The following is a 25,551-nucleotide window of genomic DNA, read 5'->3' as shown; positions in this document are numbered from 1 at the left end:
CACAGTTTGCGTTCCAGTATGTAAATACTTCTGTATTCAATTATTGGGATTTCAAGAGGAGCTATTGCAGCCTATGTAACAGGGTGAGATCACAGAGTTTAGCGTTGCACTCAACAGGACGACGGTACAAGTATCGTCCTAGCCACCCAGATTTACTTGTTCCATGGTTGCACTAAGCCGCTTAAGGCAAATTCCATGATGGTTCCTTTGCAAAAAAGGCAGCCGATTTCCTTTTCCTTCCTAATCTGAACTTAATACCCATCTCTAAAGAACACGTCGTCGTCGTCGTTCCATCTATATAGGAAATGTCATAACGGCTTGTACCTTCTCTTCAAGCAAAGCAGTTATCGTGTCCGACCTACGGGGGAACTAAACTGTGCAGTACTTGTTTGTCTCCTTCTCTGCATATAATTCCCATGATAAGAAACACAAAGAAAAATGTGGCAAGCGGTTTTATAAATTCATCCAGGTATCATCTCACGATGATGTATTATTTATCATCTACTTATTTATTTACATTCTGTGAGATCCCCCACCCCCTCCTCCTCCTCCTTTTCCCTCACATCGAACACCCCCGCATTCCATAAACTTACCGTAAAGTAGATTTCGATAACCCGATTGTACCGCCTCTGCTCGCCAACCCGGTATGCTGCCGCGCCTTCACAAACGCATCCCTACACATACTCCATATCCTCTCTCAACGCAACTTCAACCTAATCCCTCTTCCAGACAATGAGATCCGCCTCGATATTTATCCATCCTATCAATTTTAATCCTTCCCCACCTGTCCCACTCAACATCAGGGCTCCTCTTTCCTTTCGTCTCAGCACCCACCCATATCCCTTTCCTCTTGTACCACCAGCCTCGCCACACAGTACGCACCATTACACCTCCTCACACCCCGTCCTTCCCTCCGTCTGAGTATCTGCATCACCTCGTATCATCTCCGTAGTTTCCCCGCCTAACAGACGCCTACTACTTTACCCACACCCTCTAGACCTCTATGGAACATACGCACTCCTCTACCAGACCACTTTTTTACCCAATGCAGGTCATTCCGAAGTCATGGGAAAGTGAAGTGCTCAAGTGTTTTTTCATAAAAGATTTCACCTCATCGCAACTGTGCTTTTAAATTGTACATATTCCTCGTTTTTTAGCTGTCCATCATTAATATTTTAATTTAAAATGAAAACAGCCCTCATTTTTATTTTTCTATCATCTTTATTATGTTTTTATGAAAACTCTTCGCTGAAGAGCAGAGTATCGTACAGCTGACAGTCCACCACGCCGCTCAAATGGAGCGTGTGGGGGGGTGAAACACTAATAGATTGTGTGAGATCTTGTGCAGGTAAAGGGCAAGTCAACAGAAATTACGTACGGGATGGACTTGAAGCAACCATAAGTGATTGGTGTGATCAAGTTTGACTGTTAATGCAAATGACTATGTTAGAACTGAAATACATACTCGGGCAATGCCGGGTGCTCAGCTAGTAATATAATAAAATAAACATTATGTTTTCACAGTTTTGCCAACGTTACAAACACATAGACCTGGTGGCTGACCGAATCATATAATTTCCTAAGTTCGCTGATAGTTGGTCACACTGTGGACTGTGTGATCACAAACTTGACGTGACAGCAGTTGTTATGGCAGTATGTTTATCAAGCGTTAAAGGCAGTAATTATATTGGTGTTACCTTTTTGTACACCATTATTTTTACACAATGGAAGGTGGTGGGAAAGTAGCCGTAGAAGAATATGTTGAAAATTTCTTAGCCGAGGTAAGTTGCATCATTTGAAAGCTGTTAGGAACATATAGGTTGCCGGTCAGCTGTGCAAAATATTCGTATACATCTTACGTTTCAGAGTTGTAAATCCTGTAATTAAAGACTAATTAGTCACTAAATGTAAAATCCTGTATCTGCAGCACCATTAACAACTAAGACACTTCAGCACTAGTTAAATTAATGCTCAAAAGAGGTAGAAATCGCATGTTTTCTTACCGTATGCTCTACCGAGTTAATCCCTACCATAATTAAGGACTTTTGAGAACATCGTAAGAGCCATCTGTATTAAATAACACATTTTTCACGTTTCAGTAATTGTATAATGCAAATACAAAACACTATGTGTTCATTCACATCAGGAGAAAACACTTACATAACTTCTTCGGGTAATTTCTCCACTACTCTCACATGGCCCTGTTGCATTCCATTTATAAATTGAAATTTACTTTAGTTGGCTAATACGTAATTATATCACAATCATATTTGTATTATATGTAAGTTATATAGAAATTTTGTGTGGAAAGGGTGAGAAAATAGTTTTTCGTACAATTTCTTGAAAATGTAAAAGTGTGCTCTGTTTTTTTCAAATGTGATCTGCCTGCGAGCATTACATCGGAAGAAGACCTCTTTTGATGCTGTTTGGAAACTTAAATTTGATTGCATGTTGATTTCCTGTTTCAGAGATGACATTATAATGACTATGATTTTTTTCTTTGTTTTCCTGTGACGCCCCCATATTCTCTTTTATTGTGAAAGTATTTGATTTCTTTCATTGTGCTATCAATAGGGGCTGTATTTATTTTTTATTGCAATTGCTACCCTTACAATGTAAAACAGATTTTTAACTTTTCTTCTCCACAGAAGAGTGAACTGACTCTATCAATACTGGGCATTGTAACTGTATTATAAATTTTTGACATATCTCCTGTATGCAAACGAAATGGATTGCAGATGTATGTCATGAGTTGAATAAAACACAGTTCAACAATTCATGCTAACAGTAAGAGAACAGAATACTAATAACATTTGCTTTGTGACTATATAATTTTCTTTTTATATGGGTTATGGTGACAGACTGATGTGTAGCATAGTCTGGGATTTAGCATAAGCCAAAAGTTGAGTTTGGCTGAGGGTTTGCAAAGCCAATATGAATTTTAATACAAAGTCTTAATTGTGACAACATGTTGTGTAGTCCAAGGTCTACGTTAGGTTGAAAGCATACAGGCTGGTTGTGAGATGGTGAAGGCAACGAATGTTATGTCATGAATGTGACTGCAATTATTGTTGTGGTATGTATGTTACAAATACTGTATTTCAGTTAGGCTAGTTATTTGTCAGTCACTTCAGTGTCATCATTGGTTAAAGCCGACAGGTGGTGTCAACAGTTTCAATTAATCTCCACTTAATTGACCAGTTCTTTTTTTTTTTCATGTAATATATACGTGTGACTTGGGCGCACTCTCTCTCTCTCTCTCTCTCTCTCTCTCTCTCTCTCTCTTTCTCTCTCTCTCTCTTTCTTTCTTTCTTTCTGTCTATCTCCCCACCATCTCCTTTTCTGTCCAGCTTTTGTTTCCTGCTTCTTTTACATTTTTTGCTTCTGTATTTATTGCCTTTTTTTTAAAGTTTACTGACCTGTACTATATTCCATATGGCGTTCTTTGATTTTTCTCAATCCCCTTTCTGACCTTTTGTAGTGCCATTTCTGTTGTAATGTCTTTTCATCTTATGGTTCTTACATTTGTAATCTAAGTTTACTCATCATCCATTTCTGAGCCTAACTAATTTTACTGCTTTGGTCAAAGACTATTAGATTTGCTGTTCGATTGCATTTTCTTAACAATGTCAGTGTAAGCCTTTTATTCATTCTTAGTTTCATCTTATTCTGTTTCTGTAAATTTAGAGCATGTAAGGTATTTGTGACAGTTTCTCATATACTATGTATCCAGCAGTTTCGCATAAAAGGATAGCTCTATAAAATATCAGACAGAATGAGCTGTTGCTGTCAGTTGGTGTTTCAAGTGGTTTGTAAATTCCGCTGATAAATATAAATGTTTATTTTCTGGAATGGCTTGTAGGTCTGAAGGAAGTTTATCTTGGCATATACACACATGATTGTGACAGAGGCTGTACAATATCAATTTTAGCAAATTAAATATTGAGCAAGAAGTGCTTTGCTTTATGGAAATTGCTAAAATGTTCTTTCTTTGTACAGAATTCTGCATTAAGGAGAAAGCTGCAGAGTAAGGCTGAAGCATTGTTAATTCTTAGCAAGGAATTAGACCAATGCCGAACAGAGAGAGACCAGTTTAAGTTGATGGCAGAGCAGCTTCAAGATCGATATTCTGCTCTCAAGAAAAAATCTCATGAGATGGTAACTATCTTTCTTTCTGTCTTTCTTCCTTCCATTTTTCCCTTCTTTCATTCCTTCCTGACATTCTTCCCTCATACTCTACTGTAGGCTACCACTTACTCGAAGCTGCTTTGTGCTGGTCCTATATGTAAAATCCATTTAGAGAAACACAGTTAAGAAAATGTCAGGTTGCAATAAAGTGGCAGTGTTGGTAATAACAGTGGCAAATCTTGACATAACTCTATACTGAATCTTGAACCCGATATACCCCCTGTCAGTTGAGACAGTTGAACTTGACCCTCAAAGTCGATTCGTAACTGTTCTTCCAAACTCTGCATGATATTTTTCACTCTCACAGCTCAGTAGCAGTTGTCATGTCGCAAAAGGCATCTACTGTGTAAGAAATGTAAAAATAACCATCTTTACAACTGCACTGTGGGCCAGCGTGATTAAGTGAAAGTTTTTAAAGCATTGGTCACTGATTTCGATTGTGTTGAATAATTTTTAAATGTTTTATCTAATCACACTAGTCTTCATTTTGCAAATTCTCGGCAATTCATGATGTAGATGTTGTGTATCCATATACAAACAACCAACCAGATGAACAGTGAGGATCACTAACCTTTTCATGTTAATGAAGAGATTAGTTGAGAGGAAAATCAGCCTTGAATGAACCAAAGGGGATTTGTAATGGTTTTTATTTTCTTTTTGGGCGTTTGCCATACACAGCATAACACCAATAACTTATTACTTAGTTGGTACATCTGATGATTAAATAATTTGTGTAAGTATTTTCAGACCACATAAGAACTAACAACAGATCATACGAACACAACATGGTAAGTGCCAACAAATGTAATTCATTTACTGAGGAAAAGTTGAATTTAATTGAATTGAATTTTATTTGATCCTGTAAGATTACATTGTGTACAGTAAATGTACGTGTAATATAGGACATGTAAAAGTATTAACATTCATTATGACTTATGTTTCTACACCTTTAGCTTACATTTTTACATCACTGAAAGTGAATAACAATATATAAAAATTCAATCGCATAAGTATTCTGCAACATTGTAAAACTCTTTATCAATGAGATAGTCTTTAAGTTTCTTTGGAAAGTCATTGTGAAGCACACTATCTTGTAGGTTTTTAGGCAGACTACTTAGTAGTCTGATACCAGAGTTCTGGGGTCCTTTTTCTAGCATTGCCAGTCGGTGGGGTATGCTCCGTACTTCATTCTTCCTTCTTGTATTGTGGGTGTGTACACTAGATTTGTAGTCCAGTCCTCAATACCTTTTGTGATGTACTTTATTGTTTTGTATATATACAACGATGAAAACGTTAAGATACCTAAATTTTTGAAACAGTTTCTGCCTGTTTCAGAGGTCTTTCTTCTTAAAATGGTCCTAATAGCTTTTTTTGTAATGTGAACACTCGTTTTGTCTCTTTGTTTGTTTGAGTTTCCCCACCCAGTCACTCCATACTGTAAGTATGGTTCGAAAAATCAATGATACACTGTACACAGAAGGTTCTTGTCTGAGTACTGTGATAGCTGCATAATTAAGAATATGATAGAGCTCAGTTTCTTACAGACATTATTAATATGTTTTTCCATTTCAGTTCATTATCCACAAGAATACCTAAGAAGCTAGCAGATTCTACTTCTTCCAGCCTTGTTCCATCAACCTCTAAATCCATGTCTACAGCCTTTTCCTTGTTTTTAAACACTGCATACATAGTCTGTTTTAGATTTTTAACCAGTTCATTTTTCAACAGCCATTGAGCTGTGACATTTGCAGATATGTATGCTCTTCTCTCAAGCTGTTCCATATTTTGGTCACTATTTAGTATTGTCATGTCATCAGCATACAATATTTTCTTTTCTTCCTCCTCAACACCAAAAGAAAGTTGAAGACTGGTGCAAGTACAATAATTTGCTCTGAAATGAAACTGCTATTTAATCTTTTGGTTATAAGATGAATTCCATTGAATGATGTATAGATATAAAACTAAGGTGCACTTATGATGTCTGCAACTCTCCAGTTGCATGCTGCTGTTGGCAATTCATTGTTGTTGGTCATAGCTAGTCAGATGATAGTATAGGATAGCCCATGAAAATTGCCCAATCTAATAACATTTTTTTTGAGTATGTCAAGATTCCTTAGGTTGTTGTTAGGTTGGGACCTGATAGATATTCAAAATCTTGGTTGTTGCCAATATTTGGCTGTTTTTCCATAGTGTATCACAATTGCTGAGGTGGTTGTTAGGGTGGAATGTAATGTTGTTGTGGTTTTGATGCACCTCTCAATGCTGACCTACCCTGTCCAAGCCTCTTCATCTCTGAATAACTACTGCAACTTACATCTATTTGAACATGTTTACTGTATCAGCCCATGGTTTCCCTCAACAGTTTGTACCCCATTATTCCCATCCAATACCAAACTCACAAATCCTTGGTGCCTCAGAATTTGTCCTATCAAATTTTCCCTTCTTTTAGTCAGGTTGTGCCATGAATTTCTTTTCTCCCCAATTCATTTCAGTACCTCCTCATTTGTTAGATGATCTACCCATTAAGTCTTCAGCATTCTACTATAGAGTCATATTTCAGAAAATTCTATTCTTTTCTTGTCACAAATGCTTAACATCTACCGTTCACTTCTGTATGAGGCTACATTCCAAACAAATATGTTCAGAAACCCAACACTTAATTTTATATTCAGTGTTAACAGGTTCCTCTTTTTGAGAAATTTTTGCTTGCTACAGCCAATCTTTATTTTATATCCTCTCTAATTCGGCCATAATCAGTCAACTATGCTAATCTAATTCAACAGCATCATCCGATTCAGTTAAACCACATTCCATTACCCTTGTTTTAATTTTATTGATACTAATCTTATAACCTCTTTTCGAAACTTTGCCCATTCTGTTCATCTGCTCCTCCAAGTCTTTTGTCATCTCTAACAGAACAGCTGCATGCCCTTGGAAAAAATAAGTGCATTAATTTCGCCTTGTTTTGAGCCATTTGCAGTACTGTCACAGCAAGGCCATACTGGCTAACATTAGAAGGCCAGATCAGCATAGCCTAAATCGCTGTAGCCAAAACAAAATACGAGCTAACTTCATTTGCGAAGCATAGGAATGTATGAACAAGCAATTTGATTGGTTACACATATCTGATTAACGATTCATTGTGTTTACTTCCCATAATCAGTTATGGGAACTGTTAGCAGCAGCAGCAGCAGCAGCATGCAATAGAAAGGCTGCTGATACCGTAGTGCTCTTTTACCAAATGTGACTGAGCTGTGCATGGCTCATGTTCTCGCCATCACGTATTTTACACCCTGTTTTTAATGTACTTCCACCTCACTACATTAATTTAAATTACTGGTGTCACTGAGTTGCTGCTTTGCCTGACTGTGCGTGCTGCTAGCACCGTGTATCAATATATACCCTCCCGTAGTATCTTTGCTCGACTGCTATTACTTCCCGGTCATTGTCTGTCATAAGCCAGTTCGGGTTGTGAGTTTGGGTTGCCAGTCAGTTGGAATGCTTCTGGAGCACAGTCCGGACCTGCCAGTCGGGGATTTGCAATGCGGCACTAGTGCAGTCAGGTTGGAGCTGTGAGGTCGGCGTCAAGTCAACATGGCCCGCCCGACCATTGCCGCCACGCATCACTTGAGATGGGCCATGGTCTAGGTGGATCGTCGGTCGGTCGTCCTACCGGACGATGCGTTTTGGCTCGCCGATTACCTGCCCTGGCCACTAATGTAATTTCAGGCAGTGTCCTTTCCTCACCTGTTGGTGCTGTCCAACATGGTGTGTAGTTTTGACAGCTTAATACATATTTCATTGTGGATAATCACATCTGTAACAGTTTGATTTTTGAGTTTTTATGTACCGATTGGTGGCTAGCAAGTTGTTTGGTCTGTTGGTCTGTGACTGTCTCTTGGTTGGGTTACAGACAGATGAAGTGTAGTTGGGCCCACCACCTGTCTCACCTAAGTGAATGTTAATGTTTTGAGGGCAGGCCAACCCCCCTCCACCACCCCCACCAACCCCCTGGAGGTGTCTGAGTGCTGTTGTCTATAATGTCCTTTTCATGGGTGTTTAATGGTATGTTGGTATTATAGACAATGCTTTATAAAAAATTTTAACTTTGTTTTATGTTAATCAATTGTGGGCCTTCAGTCATTAAAACCTTATTCTTAAATTTAGTTATTGTCATTGCATTGATTTTTCACTTAGTGTGCATTCCCTCATTGAAAACTTAAAGGTTAAGGTATTTTTGAATTTTTGGAAAATCAACTGTGGCTCTTTAGCCGCTTAAAGCCTTATCCTCAAAATTTCCACTTAAGGGAAAACATTGTGGCCTTCTGCCCTAAAATATTATGGTAAGCTATTCTAGCTCCATCTAATATTCTGTTTTCTGTTTACCAAATGAGGTGGTGCAATGCTGAACAGCACCAACTCAACTGGAGAACGGCAGTTCAAATTTCGATTGAGCCATCCTAAATCTCCCTAAATCACTTAAAAATAATGCCAAGATGGTTCCTTCGAAAAGGACATAGCTGTTTTCATTTTTCTCATCTGAACTTGTGCTCTGTTTTTAATTACCGCATCATTGATGGAAACTTAACCTATAACCTTTCTACTTTTTATTTTCTCTGTGTTGTTTCTCTACTTTTGAGTTGTAGAGTACCACTTCACCACTCCTAACCTTATCAGATGCTCATATCTTATTGGCATTTTGCAGTAATGGTTGATATCTCACTTTTTCTGTGCTTTTATGCCTTCCATTAATTTGGCTTTAAAGTGATTTTCACACTTAATTCTGAAAGAGTCAGGGTTCCTTTTGCCTGAAAGATGAAAGTCTCTGATTATAACTACTATCATTTCTCATCTGCCTGGTAAGTTTTATTTATGCCTTAATTGATTATTGTTTAATTTTGAGGTTATTTTAGTAATAAGGGTAACATATTTTACAGATGCTGACCTTTTTTTTATATAATGTTTTAGAGTTTGTTTTGGATATTATACTCCTCAAGGAACTCCTCACTATAAATCTACACAATGAACAATGTCCCCCATTTAATCTATCTAATGTTTGCATAATGCCCTTTTTTACTTGTGTCATTGACAATTTTTCATCCAGTAGATATAGATTTATTGTCTTTTTAAGTATAATATACTGCCATTTCTGCCTCTAGTTTCTTCACTTGGCTGATTAAGATTTTGCTTTTGCATAGCTTTGATTTTTTGTTTCATACTTTGTTCTTGTATTATGCATCAATTAGATGTTAATGCTATGTAAGTTTGATCAGAAATTTGTTTTATTTTAGGGTTTGAGTAAGCTGTCTTTATATTATGATGGAATTGATTCATATGGTGCTAATGCTCCAAGCATACTACAGGTACTAGGGGAGACCAAAGAACAAAATAAAGCACTCAAAATGGAAGCAGAAGATCTGAAACAAAAACTTAGAGATGCTCAAGGTGATATAAAGGTACGTATCATCACATTTTAAATCTGGTATTGTGATGTGGGTTTTTAGGCATTTGTAACAACTGTGGACATAAAATGTTTGTAATATGCTATAATGATAAGGTTAAATATAATGGGCACAGTGATGCAGCTGTCAAAAGCAGCACAAAGATCTTGTGATTAGGGAAAAAAGTTGCACCCCCCCCCCCCCCCCCACACACACACACACAGAGAAGAGAGAGAGTGCTGAGCTATGTCAAAATAGTCAACAGAAGCAAAATGCTTTGTTCTGAAACTGTAGGGTTTGGTGACTGATGACGTCTGCTTTGTTCCTCTTATGTTACAGAATTGTTCCACACTTGATTAGTATTTACTATTCTGAAGGTAAAGGATAAAATACAGGCAGTGAAAGTTTATCTACAACGTGCACATAAACGAGACAGCAGTTTTGAGTCATAAGAAAATGAAAGGGAAACAGTAATTGCAAAGTGACTTTTCAGGATATCATGATGGATCTATTGCAAATACACTTCTCAGGTTGGTCACCAGATCATGTTGTGCAGATACCGTAGTTTTTCATCCGTACAACTATTCAACATCTTCATGTGGTGGTAATTGTTGTCAGTACTGCAAGACATGATAGATGCTAATTGTGTGGCGGCGTCAAAATTTATCAGGCCAGGAGCAGGCAATACACGTGCACAAGAAGATGCTTGCAATAGAGGAAAGCATTGCTCATAGTGTCCCCTGCCAGGAACTGCAGAAAGGCCTTCTGCACATGCACTGTGGTCAATGACTCTGCAGCTGGACGCTCCTGTGATTAATAGCTGAATTAAATCTCAGCAGAAGTGCTGTGTCAGACTGTGAATTGTAAGTTTGTGTGTCTCCTGTTTATTTTAATGGTAGCCAGTGCTGGATCCTAGGTGGCACCTAACTGAAAACCTGCATCACTGTTGATAAAATTGTCCCCCCACCCCCCCGTACAGATATGTATGGCCCCCATAAGAGCATAGTCACAGAAAGATGACACTGAGGACAAAACTTAAGTTTTTTTCTAAAACATGCAGTGCCCCATGTCCAGGCAATGCTCTGTTACCACTGATTTACCAGGTTGCCCCAGCCATGTATGATGATGGTGTTCAACACAATGTTTTTGAATGGTTCGGCATGTTTCCCAAATTGGCATGGGAACATATATATGCCATGTTTCCAAAGCTCAAGATGGTCAAAGAACATCTTGACCATCTTGTTTTTAGATATACAATATAAAAATACACATACAATAAAAAAACTAACAATTAATTACAACAAGGCGTTTTAACAAATGGTATCATAATAATAATACAATTTTGTTACACATACAATAAAAGACTAACAATTAATTACCCCTTGCTCAAATTATCTTGTCATCCTTTATGAATTCTTCTAATGAATAGTAGCATTTCTTCCACAGAATCTGCTGTAGCCTTAGCCGGCCGAAGTGGCCGTGCGGTTAAAGGAGCTGCAGTCTGGAACCGCAAGACCGCTACGGTCGCAGGTTCGAATCCTGCCTCGGGCATGGATGTTTGTGATGTCCTTAGGTTAGTTAGGTTTAACTAGTTCTAAGTTCTAGGGGACTAATGACCTCAGCAGTTGAGTCCCATAGTGCTCAGAGCCCTTTTTTTTTTTTTTTTTTTTTTTTTTTTTTTTTTTTTTTTTTTTTTTTGCTGTAGCCTTATTTTTAGACTCTCTGGCTTCATATTAAATATATTTTTGCCCATTAGCTTGTTATATATTGTCATCATATACTGTGGAGTTCGTGCATATAATTTCAAATGGTGTGTGGGTAACATAAAATTATTTTTATTTCTTGTCTTGTCTTGTCAACAAATTCTTAAATTCCGCTGGTTGCCAAACAACACACTTAGTGTCATGTCTCTTGAGAATTCTTTCTGTTCTTGAAAACATGCCACCAAAGTATGGCAGGAACAGCATTGGAATGGATGCCTCCACATCTTCATTGTCATCCCAGCTTTGAACTTGCTTAGAACGGAATGCATGGCATGTCTATCTCAATAGCCATTGAGATGGAACACCACTCTGGGATGTAGCTCACCAGGCAGACTGTCAGTATTTGAGACCACATGTGCTCAGTGTGCCAAAGAGTGTAAGACAGTACCACATCGTGTAGGATGGTGATGGCTTGTGGCCTACAAATATATCTCAGTGTGAGTTGGTTTGCAGTAGACACTCTGTCCCAGTATACCATCGTCTTTTCTTCTGACCATGACATCCAGGAATGGTAAGATACCATCTGTTTCCACTTCCATGGTGAACTGTATATTCAGATGGACAGAGTTCTGGTGCCAGAGACAAATTAGGTTGTGTGTCTATTCTATGGGGCCACACCACAAATGTATTGCCTACATTCTGCCAGAAGCAGGAAGGTTGGAGACTTGCCAACTGGAGTGCTTTTTCCTCAAAGTCTTCCATAAAATAGTTGTCTGCCATGGGAGACAGAGGACTTCCCATGCCAACACTACTCATTTGTTCTAAATATTGGTTATTGAATAAGAAATAAATTAAACACATCTTTAAACAATGCCACAATGTCTTTTTCAGACTTGCTGCTAATAAACTCCAACGAGTCCTGCAGAGGTACTTTCGTAAATAAAGATACTACGTCAAAGCTAACCAAATGATCCAACTTTTTGTTTGTCCATCTTGTGCCAGGAGGTCTAGGGGGACTTCAGCCATTCATTATTGTAAGAAAGTGAAACACCTACACCGTCCTTATGTTGTCATTTATTGTGTAGCAACAGTTTCAGTGCTTCAGTGCACCATCTTCGAGCCTTAATTGATGCTGAAGGGGTTGTCACGATCAACTGATGGTTGACAGTTGATGGTTGGAGAGACGACATCACAGTTACAGGTAGTCAGTGTAAACCACTTGTTGGCCAGTGATGCATCGTATGTATGGATTCTAATCCCTTCAGCATCAACTATGGCCTGAAGATGGTGTACTGAAGTGCTGAACCTGGTAGCTACACATTAAATGACAACATAAGAATGGCTGTAAGTGTGTCATTTTCTTACACAAGATCCAGTGGTTGTAGCTTAAGTGCCTTAAAGTGTCCTATGAAGCCGTTGATTTCCAGATATGATGCTCACATTTGCGTACATGGGGTCCCGGCACCAAAGTAAGATATTTAGCCAGGAAATAGTTAAGAGTGCCATTGTTGCTCACTGTTGGGGGAAGAGAAGATCCATCCTTGTATATCATCAGCAGGCTGTACAGTCCTGGGGGGACTGCAGCCTGTTGGCACAGACTTTTAATGACTTTAGTTGGAATAGAACTCTTTGTGAGAAGGTCTGATGTTTTTCTCTTAATCTTGTCTGTTGGATCCTCTCTTAGCTTACAAATATACACTTCACCATGAAAATGGAAAAAGATGGCATCTTACTGTTCCTGGATGTCATAGTCAGAAGAAAAGACGATGGTTCACTGGGACATAGTATCTACTGCAAACCGACTCACACAGTGTTGTATTTGCAGACCACAAGCTGTCATCATATTGCACAAAATGGAAGAATCTTACACTCTTTGGTACATCGAGCACATGTTGTCTCAGGTACTGACAGTCTGCCTGGTGATCTAAAACACCTAAGAACGGCATTCCATCAGAATGGCTATTTTGATACATATACCATGCATTCTGTTTGAAGCAAGTTCAAAGCAGGGATGTAAATGAAGATGCAGAGGCATCGCTGTTCTTGCCATATTTTGGAAGCATGTCTTGGAGAATAGAAAGAATTTTCAAGGAACAAGACATCAACCATATTTTTCGGCCTCCAGCAAAATTGAGGAATTTGTTGTCTTTGATCAAAGGTGGTCTTAGCATTATGAAATGTGACATGTGTAAGATCCCATGCCAATGTAGGAAATCTTATATTGGGCAGACATGCCGAACCATGCAAAAACGTTTTGTTAAACGTCATCAACATACACACCTGGGGCAACCTGATAAATCATTGGTAGCGGGGCATCATATGTTTTACGAGAAGACTGAAGTTTTATCCTCAGCGTCGTCTTTTGGTGACTGTGTTCTTAAGGAGGCCATACATATCCATATGGCAGACAGTCTTATCAGTAGGGAATTCAGGTTTTCAATGAAGTGCTGCCTGGAATCCAGCACTGTCTTCATTTTAAATTAAAACAGGAGAAACAGGAGCTTACAATTCATGATCAACATAGCAAACTGCAGAGATTTTATTCAGCTTTTAACCACAGGAGCTTCCGGCGGCACAGTAATTGGCCACGGAGCAAAGCACGGGACGCCTTTCTGTGGCTCCTGGCAGAGGGCACTACGGGCGCCCCTTTTTTCCAACTGTGACTGTCTTCCTGTGCGTGAGTATTTCCTGCTCCCGGCGTAGTAAATTTCGATGCCGCCGTGTGATTATGATCTGTCATGTCTTGCAGCACTGACAATAGCAACTACCACCACCTGAAGATGTCAAGCACTTGTATCGATGAAATGTTGCGGCATTTGCGCAATATGATCTGGTGGGAGACTTGAGAAATGTATTTGCAGTAGTTGGGAAGCAAGTAGGAAAGGGTTATAACCTGTCAACTAAAGAGACATTTGAAAAGGAAATTAAACTTCAGGGGAAAGAAAGAGAAGCTTTGTGGTGTGGCTATGACACTGTAATTCATCAGAGATGGCAAAGAACTTGGAATAGCAGTTAAATGGATATTGTCTTGAAAAGAGATTGGAAAATGAACATCAGTAAAAGTAAAACAAGCAGTTCATACAAAAAGAGAATAGCAGAGTTTGATACATGGTGCCTCTTTGAGTTTGCTATCATATCCTATATTGAAAGCGTTATCTCGCATTACCTGCTATGTTCGTGAGAGGTGAATGTGTTCCCCCCCATCCCAGCCCTGCCCCCCACCTCCTTGGCTCTGTGCAGAGGTCAGTACTCATCTTGGACTTCCAAACAAACACTAGTCTGGCTTGAATCATTGGCTCGACTTTTCTGGAGCTTCTTATGCCATTTGGGGAGACCATCTTAATTTGCACCAACAGCGCTAAGGATGACCATGGCATAGGGTGCACCTTTGTTGGTGGCGAAAAGATCTTTAAATATCACCTTGTAGGTAAGTGCTTGATTTTTACTGCAGAGGTGTTTGCCCTGTACCAGATCACCTTTTATGTGTGGTAACACAAATTCTCTAAATCTGTTGTGTGCTCTGATTCTGCCAGGTCCTCCAGAGCCTCTGTGCAATGAGCAAGTAAGTACCACTCTTTAGTACTACGAATCCAGGAATTCCCTCACTTGCTCACTGAAGCTGGCAGTAATGTGTCATTTGTTTGGATTCCTGGATTGAGGGCCGGCCGGTGTGGCCGTGCGGTTAAAGGCGCTTCAGTCTGGAACTGCGTGACCGCTACGGTTGCAGGTTCGAATCCTGCCTCGGGCATGGATGTGTGTGATGTTCTTAGGTTAGTTAGGTTTAATTAGTTCTAAGTTCTAGGCGACTGATGACCTCAGAAGTTAAGTCGCATAGTGCTCAGAGCCATTTGAGCCTGGATTGAGGATTGAGGCTGTTGATGCTGCTGCCAAGACAGCAGCTCAACTACCCATGGCTTTTAGCTGTTCTGTCTCCTTGAATACCTTCAGTGTTGCTGTGCATCTATCACTCTGGCATGAACATTGGCTATCCCTAATGCCTAGGTGACTTCCTCCTGTTGCAAGGAGATCATTTTAACTAGGTTACATATCGGTTCTCTAACCCCCCACCCCCCCACCCCACCCCCCAACCAGCCATCCTCATCTGTTAACGCGGTGACCTCATACCACTCTGCTCTCATTGTAATGAACCACTGACAGTGCACCACTTTCCAATGTAGTGTCAATTTTTTAATCCTTTACACTTCACGTTTGTCATCAGAACTATCCTAGTTTTAAGTAGAGACTGCACAGGCTGTGGAATGTTCTCTACGCTTTACTCACCCAAGCATAGTGATGTAATTTTTTACTGTGAACACTGGTTGTCCTAGAAACTCTTTCTGAGCAGCCTCTTAAAAAAGGAGAGTTGTTGTAATTGTACATTTTAGCTTCATTCTTTGCATACCTCTTAATGAGAATTTCAGGATCACTGTCGTTATGCTTCATGGCTTTACTGGCCTACCAATGCCGATTATGTTGTTATGTCTCGACTAGTTTCAAGAGCCACAGAATGCTTATCGTAGAAAACAACCCACCCATTTTAACTCAGGGCTATGGGTGCTTATAACCTAACCTGTTTTGCGCCCTAAAGCTACTGCCCCCCCCCCCCAACCCAAAAAAAAAAAAAAAAAAAAAAGTGCTTGGAATCTTTAGGCTGGGTATCGGTCGATTCCCTAAGTAATGTGATCAGTTGTTAAGCATTGAATCATGTGTTGCTGGGCACCAGTCACTTCAGTTGGAGTTTCCATATTCTATTTCAGTTAATAGTACTTGTAACTGAAATTGCAATCTTTGATCAGTTATCTGTGATACTCATACTTACTTAATATCATAACAGTTGACTTATATTCCTATGTTTAGCAAAGATAACAAAGTTTGATGACGAGCTATAATGGCAGCTTAGTTTAAAAATATGCAGTAATCCAGACACTATAGATTGCAAAGCAATTTGTGTCACAGTAGTACTCAATATAGTATGGTAATAACTGCAAAGTTTATATGACTATATAAATTACTGCAAGATAGAAGCAGAACATAAATTGATGAAATACATAATTTGCAAAATTACTTATTACACAAAGTAATTACCTTTTTAAGAATTTATCTCATTGGAAAATTTAAGTGACAAGTTATCCAAAATACATTTCACATTTCATCAAACTTGCTGGGGTTAGTTAATATTGAAATACTAAATACTTAAATTGTATTGTATTTCTGAACTCCAAAACAGCTCCTAGCGTACAAATATTAAGGGCTTATGTTGACGAAGAAAGTTGTTTCTGGGGAGTATAAATAATGTCTAAGAGTATCCAATCCAAGACTTAAATTGGTACAAATTTTAATTTCTTGTGAACTCTTAGACTTCTAATAAATGTCAGCTGTTGTCAGATTAGCTTACATGGATTGGTAAAGCAAGTGAGGATTAAAAATTGCAAACTCAATACAAATAGGTTGAGAGTTGAACTAATGAAATAAAATTGTCTAGTCTTCAGGCTGCATGTGTACCGCTGTAAGTAAATTGTGTACATGCTTGACTATAAATTGTAACATTAACTATGGCAGTTTACAAACAAAACATGTCTAAAGCTAATAGATTCTGTGTTGCCATACTACATATGACAAAAAATTTTAACAATGGTTTCATGACGAAATGACTTCTAAGGTGTGTTACAGATGGTAGGTCTTAAATAAGAAACAAAAGAGAGTTTGATGCATATACTGTAGAAGATTATCTGTCAGCCCTAGAGACTTTAAGATAGATTAATATTCATACTCAATGTACAGAAAAATTTTACACTATTATGAAAAGCCTTGGAGTTACACTGTGCTAAAACCTAATAAATATTTCAGTATTGAACTTTTTCATCTCTGTATTAATCCAAGTCTTCTCCAATACATAAGATTGATGTTATTTTTTAGGTACTCAGAGAGCACTTAAATCAGCAGCGTAATGCTCCGATTGTCAGAGATAATGAAGCATTTCCTTCCCACCAGAGGGAAGAATTAGTTCAGCAGTTGGAGACACTGAATCAAAGGGTATTGATCCATTCATTTTTACTTATTATTTCTTACAGGCTCATTAATAACACAACATAATTAAAACTCTGTGGTTACAATACTATTTTTTATTATTAAATAGCTAAAATACTAACTTTTATTTGCTGTTGTACCTAATCTATGTTTCTTCCTCTTAGAGGATTTGAAATTCGAATTTTGCTAGAAAGTTCTTAAATATTTATCTCCTTCATTGAGCATACTTCGTGACTCAGTTTCTAGTGTGTTGTGATGATATCATCTATTTCCCCCATTCTTTGTGGATTTGAGCAGTAACACTACCCACCCATTCACTAAAGCCTGCAGAAGGCCTCTTACTGTCTCTTTGTCATTGCCCCATACACCTATGACTATAATTTTGCACATATTTGTTGCTTTGCGTTGTACGAACATTTCTTGATCTGATTGTGAGTGACTCATCTCCCACCTCTTTGCCTCTCATTTTATTTCCATCAGGAAATCAAAAAGGAGAGTATGTTTCTCAAAATTTGTAAACATTTGAATTTTGTTGATATGGTTAAGTTACAAACCATTGGAATATGTTTTGTGTAAAATCAACACAACAGTAATGTTTTATTGAGAGTGTGTGATATTAATGCTAGCAATCCCCACAGTGCACACAGATGGCTCTTGATCTTCAGGCTGTTCTGGATGAAAAGGAGGATTTAGTGACAGAACGAGATGCATACAAGTGTAAAGTTCACCGACTGAACCACGAACTCCATGTAGTTTTGAAGGGTGACAGTAACAAGGTTATGGACGTAGATGCTTTGGTCATGGAAAATAGGTGAGACACATTATGTTTTATTAATTTCATGAATAAACCCTAAAGTCATAATTGTGAAGGGTAGCAGCGATAGTAATCTGTCTTGATGCTTTGAACATGCAATACAAGTGAGATTAACTTGTGTGTGTGTGTGTGTGTGTGTGTGTGTGTGTGTGTGTGTGTGGAAAAAAAGCTTCTGTTGAAATGTTTTCTGCATTTTTCATATGGGATAAATTGTGTTAAGTTTATTCTGTATCAGACTATAGATTTGGTATTGGAAGCAATGTTCATAATGTTCCCAGTATTTCATATGCTGTGCAAACTGACGTCCAGTGTAGTGACCTTAATCGTGTGTAGGTGATGAACTGTAGTAACAATTCTGAGTGATTTCACCTTATAGGACGTATCAAGAGGTACTGCTATATCTCCACAGTTAAAAGGGATAGAAATTATTCTAAATAGTTTTCATGAAAATAAATGCCAATGTAAGCTGGAGAGCAAGTCTTGTAATGACAAAATCATCACACAATAAGAGAATTTTGAAATTGAGGTGGGGGAGAAGATGGTACCATTTAGAAAAGACTTTAATTGTCAGCTACTGTGCTGAAATTCTGTGTGTGTGTGTGTGTGTGTGTGTGTGTGTGTGAGAGAGAGAGAGAGAGAGAGAGAGAGAGAGAGAGAGAGAGTGTTTTTTTTTTTTTTTTTTTTTTTACTGAAAATTTGCATGTATAACAATTGTCCCTTTTGTGTATGCTCATATAATCTTCATTTTCTAAAATAATGAGCTTAATTGCATACTTAATTTAATCTTGCTCTTTAAATTATTTACACACCATCAGAACTTCCAATCATTGCCTCTATGTATTCTAATACAAATCCTTGTAATCTAGATATTCTCTCCTGCCTAATGAGTCTGTTTATTTCTAGCTTTTTATGTATTTTTACTCTGCATCTTACAGATTTGTGATTATTTGCAGCTCAAAAGTGGTTTAAAACTATAACAGCCTGTAAAATTTCTTCATTGTTTGATATAATGGAGGAAATTTTATTTTCATTAGGTCCTTATCAAGTTGCTATGGGATTTGTTTTCTTCTGGGAGAATGGATGAAGGACAAACGTGTTGTTCAACACAAATTCTATTAACATATAACCTTCATTATTTCTAGTATTGTACCCAGAGTTTTCTGCTACACAATCAGTATTTTTTTCTGCCATACTTTCTTGATTAAAATCACCCTTTATTGCCTTTTAGTCAGATTACTATGATTTATCAACTTCTGTAACTCTGCAAGAAGGTTTCTGTTTCCAGAATTTGAGCATATTTGTGCACAGACTCAAACGATTTCTATAGAATATCTTTTTTTAAACCAACTCATCCTTTTACGCTGGAAATTACTTATAAATCTGAATTATTGTTTGTAATTTTCGTATTTTAAAATTAAAAATGTCACCTGAATATCCTTCTTGCTCTTTCCTTCCAAGCACGCAGAAAAAATTTAGTTTAATTCTTTTTTTTTTGCCACACGTTAATTTTAACTCCTCAAGCAACTTAAAACCCAAGTAGCTTCAAAACCTCAAATTCTGTCTTATTCAGAATGTGCCTCAAGTACCTGTATAATTCAGAGCTACCTCATTGTTATAGAATATGGAAGTCTCTGCTCCAGATGTGTACCCTTTTCAATGCACATCTCAGGGTATAGAGATTAGAGTGGATGCTGGAACACTGCCATTGGACATTCAAAGTGTGGAAGTGTCACCTAGATTATTGAGTCATGGTACATGTTGGTACATGATCTGATGACATTGGTACATGTTGGTCCAGAATTGTGTGTGGTGACGTATCCTGTTTACCAGCAGGACACTGTTGTTGCTGGCCGTGGGAGTACTCTTTTGTGGGTGATGTTTACATAGGGTGAAATGGGGCAACCAACACATATGTCTCATTTTATTCTCACCAGTGAAAGATGCAGTAACTACTGTTTGATTCTGTGCGTCCATTTCTTCATCTTCACATCCCAAAAACAATCTGTGCCTTCGGCAAGATAATGGACCACGAAGGCCTCCCTTTGATTTTGGTCTCTAGTGGTGTCCATGCCACGCTGTGCTGTGCGTTCGTGAGAGCAAAAGGGGCTGTATTAAGTGCCTAAATCAATTGCTTTAAGTTTATTGTCTGTTAGATGTGGAGGTTAAAGTTTTGCTAATAGTGTAGTGAAAGTTTCCATATCTTGTCATTTGTTAATGCATATGTTGATGTGGGCTAAAGTGAAAGCCATAAATTTGCACTTAAACAAATTTCAGTAAAAAACAAGATAATGAAATAGGATCATTTATTTTATGTTAAAATTTATAATGTAAATGCTTTATATTGTTAGTTGTAAAAGAATCTTCAAAGGGTACATATCTTTATGATAATAGAAAGTACTTGTTGAAAAAAGATTGAGTGACAATTGAGGGAAAGGCCAGAATTCATTCATTTTGATGATGTTCTTACTGATGGACGGACATACAAAAATGGAGGCTGACTGCTTGTCATTGGAACTGTTGCGCATGCGCATGCGCACGTGCACATGCATGTACACACATGCGTGCGCGCATGCACACACACACACACACACACACACACACACTCTCTCTCTCTCTCTCTCTCTCTCTCTCTCTCTCTCTCTCTTGTTCTATTCTGAGTGTACGTGAGTATTGTCGTAGTAATGGTTTTGTGTGTGTGTGTGTGTGTGTGTGTGTGTGTGTGTGTGCACGCATGGGTAAAGACGATGATAGATAATTTGTTTATGGTAATACTTTAGACAAAAATGATCTTGTGTTCTAGTAACTGATTATTTATTCCATTTCTTGTGTAATTGTGTTCAAAATATTGTTTCAATTCCATAGATATTTACAAGACCGACTGCAACAGTGTGAAGAAGAAAAAGAATTGTCAAATCAGACAGTCGTGAAGTATAAGGTAAGGCTTGCAAAGCTTTATTTGGAATTGTTGTTATCCATATTGTTCTCGTTACTTCTCCCCGGTCCCCCTTCTCTCTCTCTCTCTCTCTCTCTCTCTCTCTCTCTCTCTCTGTCTCTCATTTAGAGAGAGAGAGAGAGAGAGAGAGAGAGAGAGAGAGTTCAGGAGGGGAGGTAGTGGGAGGGAGGAGAAATTGGGACGCAGTTAGTGTACACAAGCAATATGGTTAATGAGACAAAGTTCTTTTGATTGCTTATAACAAGTGTAACCGTGTTGAGATGTCTTATAGCACTATATCACACCCTGTGTGGAATTTGGAAGGAAAAGGGAGAAGATTGTGATGAGATCAAGCTTTGAGTCAGTCTGTGGGGGTTGTGCTCATATGGTGTAAATGTTGACTCACTGCCCATAAAATGGAGTGTTTTGTTCCAAGTCCCAGTTTAGCATACATTTTTAATTTGTCACATGTAATCCATATTGTTGCTGCTTGGTGAAAGAATAAAAGAGAAACATGAAATATAAACATGAGAATTTGTAAATCATTCAGAAATTCTCAGGCTACTTGTAGTGGTTAGGGCTGAAAAGTATTTCACTTTTATTTTCAAATGTTTTACAGATCGATAAAATTTCATGTTGTAGTTTCAAAAGAAACTTAATCAATTTACTATATTTTTAGTATGACTAACAATGAGCATTGGAAAATAGGACAGTAAAACATGTTTTCATTGGTTTGCATGACATTTATAACTTCTAATGTTTAGTGCTTGTAGTCATTTTCCTACTAACCTTTGCTAACTTGTAATGTTGACATTATTTACCTTAACAGAGCATGTTGGATAAGAAACGCAATAAGGGAGCTGTGAAACTGGGAAGTAACAGCAGCACTGGAATGATAATGTCTCATAAGCAAGGTAACTAAAGATTTTTCTGTTTCATAAGTATGTGGTTTGAGTGCTATATTCTTTCCTTTCGTACTACCACTAGCTAACTGATTATCCAAGCAGGTCTTGCCTTAGAGCTAAAGGGAAGGAAACTTATCAAGCAACAGAGTTTTCATGTTATTTTTTAGATTGTATCCTGTCTGTGGTGCTGATCAATAATTGGCACATAATAAACTTTCTAAAGTCACTTGTGTCATGAATTAATTAAGGTTCAGACCTGTTAATCCACTCTGAATAACCGTGATCTGTTGTTCTAAGTGGCCTTCTTTTCCTTTGCAGTGTCTTCAGTGCTTGAGGCCAAAAGATAGCTATAATCCTCATCAAATATGACCACATCACAGATAACTCCCATCAGTGTGTATACCATAATCATATTACAAGTGCTTGATTGCTTACAGATCTCTTGTCTCGTTAGACTGTACAATGTGAATACATTTAGATGGATCAAACATCAGAGAATGACTATCAGAATGACACTTAAAAAACTTGCTGTGTTTCATTTTTATGAAACACTTATTGTTATTGTGAATGCTGTTCTTCCATGGCCACAACACACTTCCAAGCCATATGTGCCCCTCATCAGGTGGAGATGCTAAATTCATCTTCCTGTCTTCCAGATACGCTGCACCCATGTACCTAGTATTACCTGCACATATTAAGAGATCATTTCTCCCATAATATGCTGTCTGAAACTTAACTGTTGATATAAAAAATTAATAGATACCATAATCGTATTACGTTGTTTAGAAGGATAGAGTGTGTCCCATCATTTTCTGTAAATTGGTGTGTTGCTACTTATTTTGTCTGATAATTCTGCCAAGGCTGAGGCTGTTGAGTATGGAACATCGATTCTATACAAAAATGAGGGACAAACAGTGTGCATTATATGAGAAATGATTATCCTCTTAAGTACAGAAATAAAAAATAGCATAAAGTGGGTTCGGTATTCTTGGGTTTAGAAGGATAGACAGATGAGATGTAGACAGGCCCCAATAGCAACTAAAGGTAGTAGTTGTCACTAACATGGGCTGTCATATTGAAACAACTAACATACCCTGTTTAGAAAATTACTACTATACTTCTACTAATCATTCAAGTAATCATTATTTTGTATAAAATTGTGTTAGCGGGGCTCTCTTTTGTATGATTTGACACAGAACAGTTTGAACCTATAGTTTTAGTGATAGCTCATTAATGCATCTTGAAAACATTCTTTCTCAGAATTATTTTGTATTGTCAATCAGTGTTTTGTAACAACTGAATGTGTTCAGTTTATTTTGTAGTGTGAAACTGTCTGGATGTTAGGAAATTACGATCTTGAAAACTTTTAATTTTGTGGTTCTCCATTGCTGTTGATTCACTGCATTTTGAATTTAACTTCAAATTCAGTTGTTGCCATCAGTAAATTACCTTCAAGTACAGAAAAGGCTCAGGGTTCTAGAACTGCATCCTGTTGAACAAAACAGTCTCTGTTCAGGTTTTTGCACTGCCAAAGCATGACAGATCAGAATTAATCATCAGTCTTCGGGAATGTATGAGCAAGACAATGGCAGTTTATTCGCGCAGGTAATTTTCCAAAGGTTGTCAAAACGTGCATGGTATGGGATCTAGGAGATGGCTCTCATCAGAGACAACCTTGTTGATCAGGTACTTCACAATTGTGAAACTCAACAGCCATGTCCCGAAAATATCTGAATCTTGTTGCACAAAATTGTTAGGTGTCATTTTTTGCGTACTGAAGAATTTGACACAAAACTAGACAGACAAGTATCAATGAAAAACAGAAACTGTGGATACTGTATAGTGTTCATTTACTGGCCTTTGGCTTAGAAGGCCATCATTGGACAGTAACCAACTATTTTCATCACAGAAGACAGAACTCTTGTCAAGAAATTTGAAAAAGATAGGACACATAAGTATGTCATCTTCGACAGTGCAGTTTTAACACAGATATTATATTAGCTAAATGGTATAGAAATACATTTCTTAAATATTTTACCTCCACATTGTGCTCCAAACAGATTATAGGTCTTATAAATATTAGTTTTTTTTCATTTTGACCCTCCTTTTTGTATCTCACTAAAAAAATGCAATTTTTAATTATTGTTAAATTCATCATTGTAAAATGTGACAGGTATTCTGTTGTTATGACCACAACTAAGACACAAGAAGAAGAAATTGGTTTAGTCACCAACTGTCATTAACAGCCTGACTTTTCTCTTTCAGTGCAACAACTTCTTGAAAATGGCACTGCTACACAGCTACCAAATACTGCAGCCACTGTGGCAGATCTGAAAAGTCTCTGCCTTGCACTTCTTGAGGCGCTGGGTGACAAGACTCTGGCATTGTCACATCAGAAAAAAGCTAACAGGTGAAGTGAAAATAGTCACTCTCGAGATAAGACTTTTAACATTTGCAAAATTTCTAAGTTTGTTAATTAGAAGCCATGTTATAGACATTTCTCTTTGTTGTACTAATTGTTCTGAAAGTTATTATAAATGTTCTTTGTGTAGTTATTAAAGCTAGCTTCTGCTTTTTTATCCTACTCCTTTTCTGAAGGATGCTAGATTGTTTAGCTCAGTCGAAAAACACTAAAAATTGTTGAATAGAGGGAAAAACCATATAATGGCAAATTTTTGTGTAGTGGTAGCAGAGAGTGTAATGTACAACATACTAAAAACGGCCTCACCGTGGTGTAGGGAGTGTTTGAAGGTCACTTTTTTGTTTGTTTTCCATGAGTAACTCCAAAACCGCAGCTTCTAGCAGTAATGTTTCCCAATACAAAATTAAACTACATTAAATTTCCTACAAAAAAGGTCCTGTTCATTTTTCCTCTATGAATAGCAGTTTCTGCATTGCAGGGGATGGAGATATCACTGATTATCAATGCATTGCTTATGGTTCATGTAGATTTATGTTTTTCCACATCCAACTGTCAGGAATGGGTCACATAAATTTATGTTTTTCATTCTGCAAGCATTTTCTGAGACCTGTTGCTCATGCCAGTAACTATTTCAATTTAACAAAAGGTTGTACATGAGTTGGAGGGTTCAGTGCAGTGAACAACTGTATTAACTTACTTTTATCTTTCATTTTACTGCCAATAATCAGTACCTCGAAATAGTCAGTATTGTAGTTGATGCCTTGTGCTGTATGAAGTGAAAACGGTTGATGGAAAGTGAGATTCTTGCTGAACTGTTTGCAGACAATTGTTCTGATGTTCCGAGTGATTCAGATGATGTAACTGATAGTGGTAGTAGAAGTGAAGAAGAAAACCACATGGCTGTAATCAACCAAAGTGAAATAATTGTGAATGATTTAGCTGACAAAGCTTCTGACAGTGGAAGTTTCTGAAGAACAACAAGAACATTATTCTAGAAACATTTAGAGTAATTCCAGGTTTAAAAATGCTTCCCAATGAGATGCATAGCATTATAAGCACTGTGATATTATTTGTAGGGCTGAATTGTTCGATCAGATGTCATCACAATCAGACTAGTAT

The 25,551-nt window shown here is 37.7% G+C and overlaps 1 protein-coding gene across 2 annotated transcripts in view; it reads left to right on the top strand.

Moving 5' to 3' along the window:
• The first annotated feature begins 1,330 nt into the window (after window positions 1-1,330).
• The window catches only part of LOC126238324 (coiled-coil domain-containing protein 149), a 52,771-nt gene continuing 28,550 nt past the window's right edge, over window positions 1,331-25,551 (top strand). Inside the window, exons 1-9 of one of the 2 annotated variants that reach the window (XR_007545318.1) lie at window positions 1,331-1,348; window positions 1,525-1,781; window positions 4,000-4,158; window positions 9,480-9,644; window positions 17,249-17,365; window positions 17,998-18,170; window positions 21,036-21,108; window positions 21,935-22,019; window positions 24,276-24,420. Coding sequence is in view for 1 of the 2 variants with exons in the window: in XM_049947783.1 (XP_049803740.1) it covers window positions 1,725-1,781; window positions 4,000-4,158; window positions 9,480-9,644; window positions 17,249-17,365; window positions 17,998-18,170; window positions 21,036-21,108; window positions 21,935-22,019; window positions 24,276-24,420 (974 nt within the window). In the remaining variant the exon portion in view is untranslated. Of the gene's footprint in view, window positions 1,349-1,524; window positions 1,782-3,999; window positions 4,159-9,479; window positions 9,645-17,248; window positions 17,366-17,997; window positions 18,171-21,035; window positions 21,109-21,934; window positions 22,020-24,275; window positions 24,421-25,551 lie in introns of those variants that run through there. The other variant, XM_049947783.1, reaches the window with a different exon arrangement.

The sequence above is a fragment of the Schistocerca nitens genome, chromosome 1 (assembly GCF_023898315.1).
Source record: "Schistocerca nitens isolate TAMUIC-IGC-003100 chromosome 1, iqSchNite1.1, whole genome shotgun sequence".
NCBI classification, from domain to species: Eukaryota; Metazoa; Arthropoda; class Insecta; order Orthoptera; family Acrididae; genus Schistocerca; species Schistocerca nitens.
This window is presented reverse-complemented; position numbering and strand designations above follow the sequence as displayed.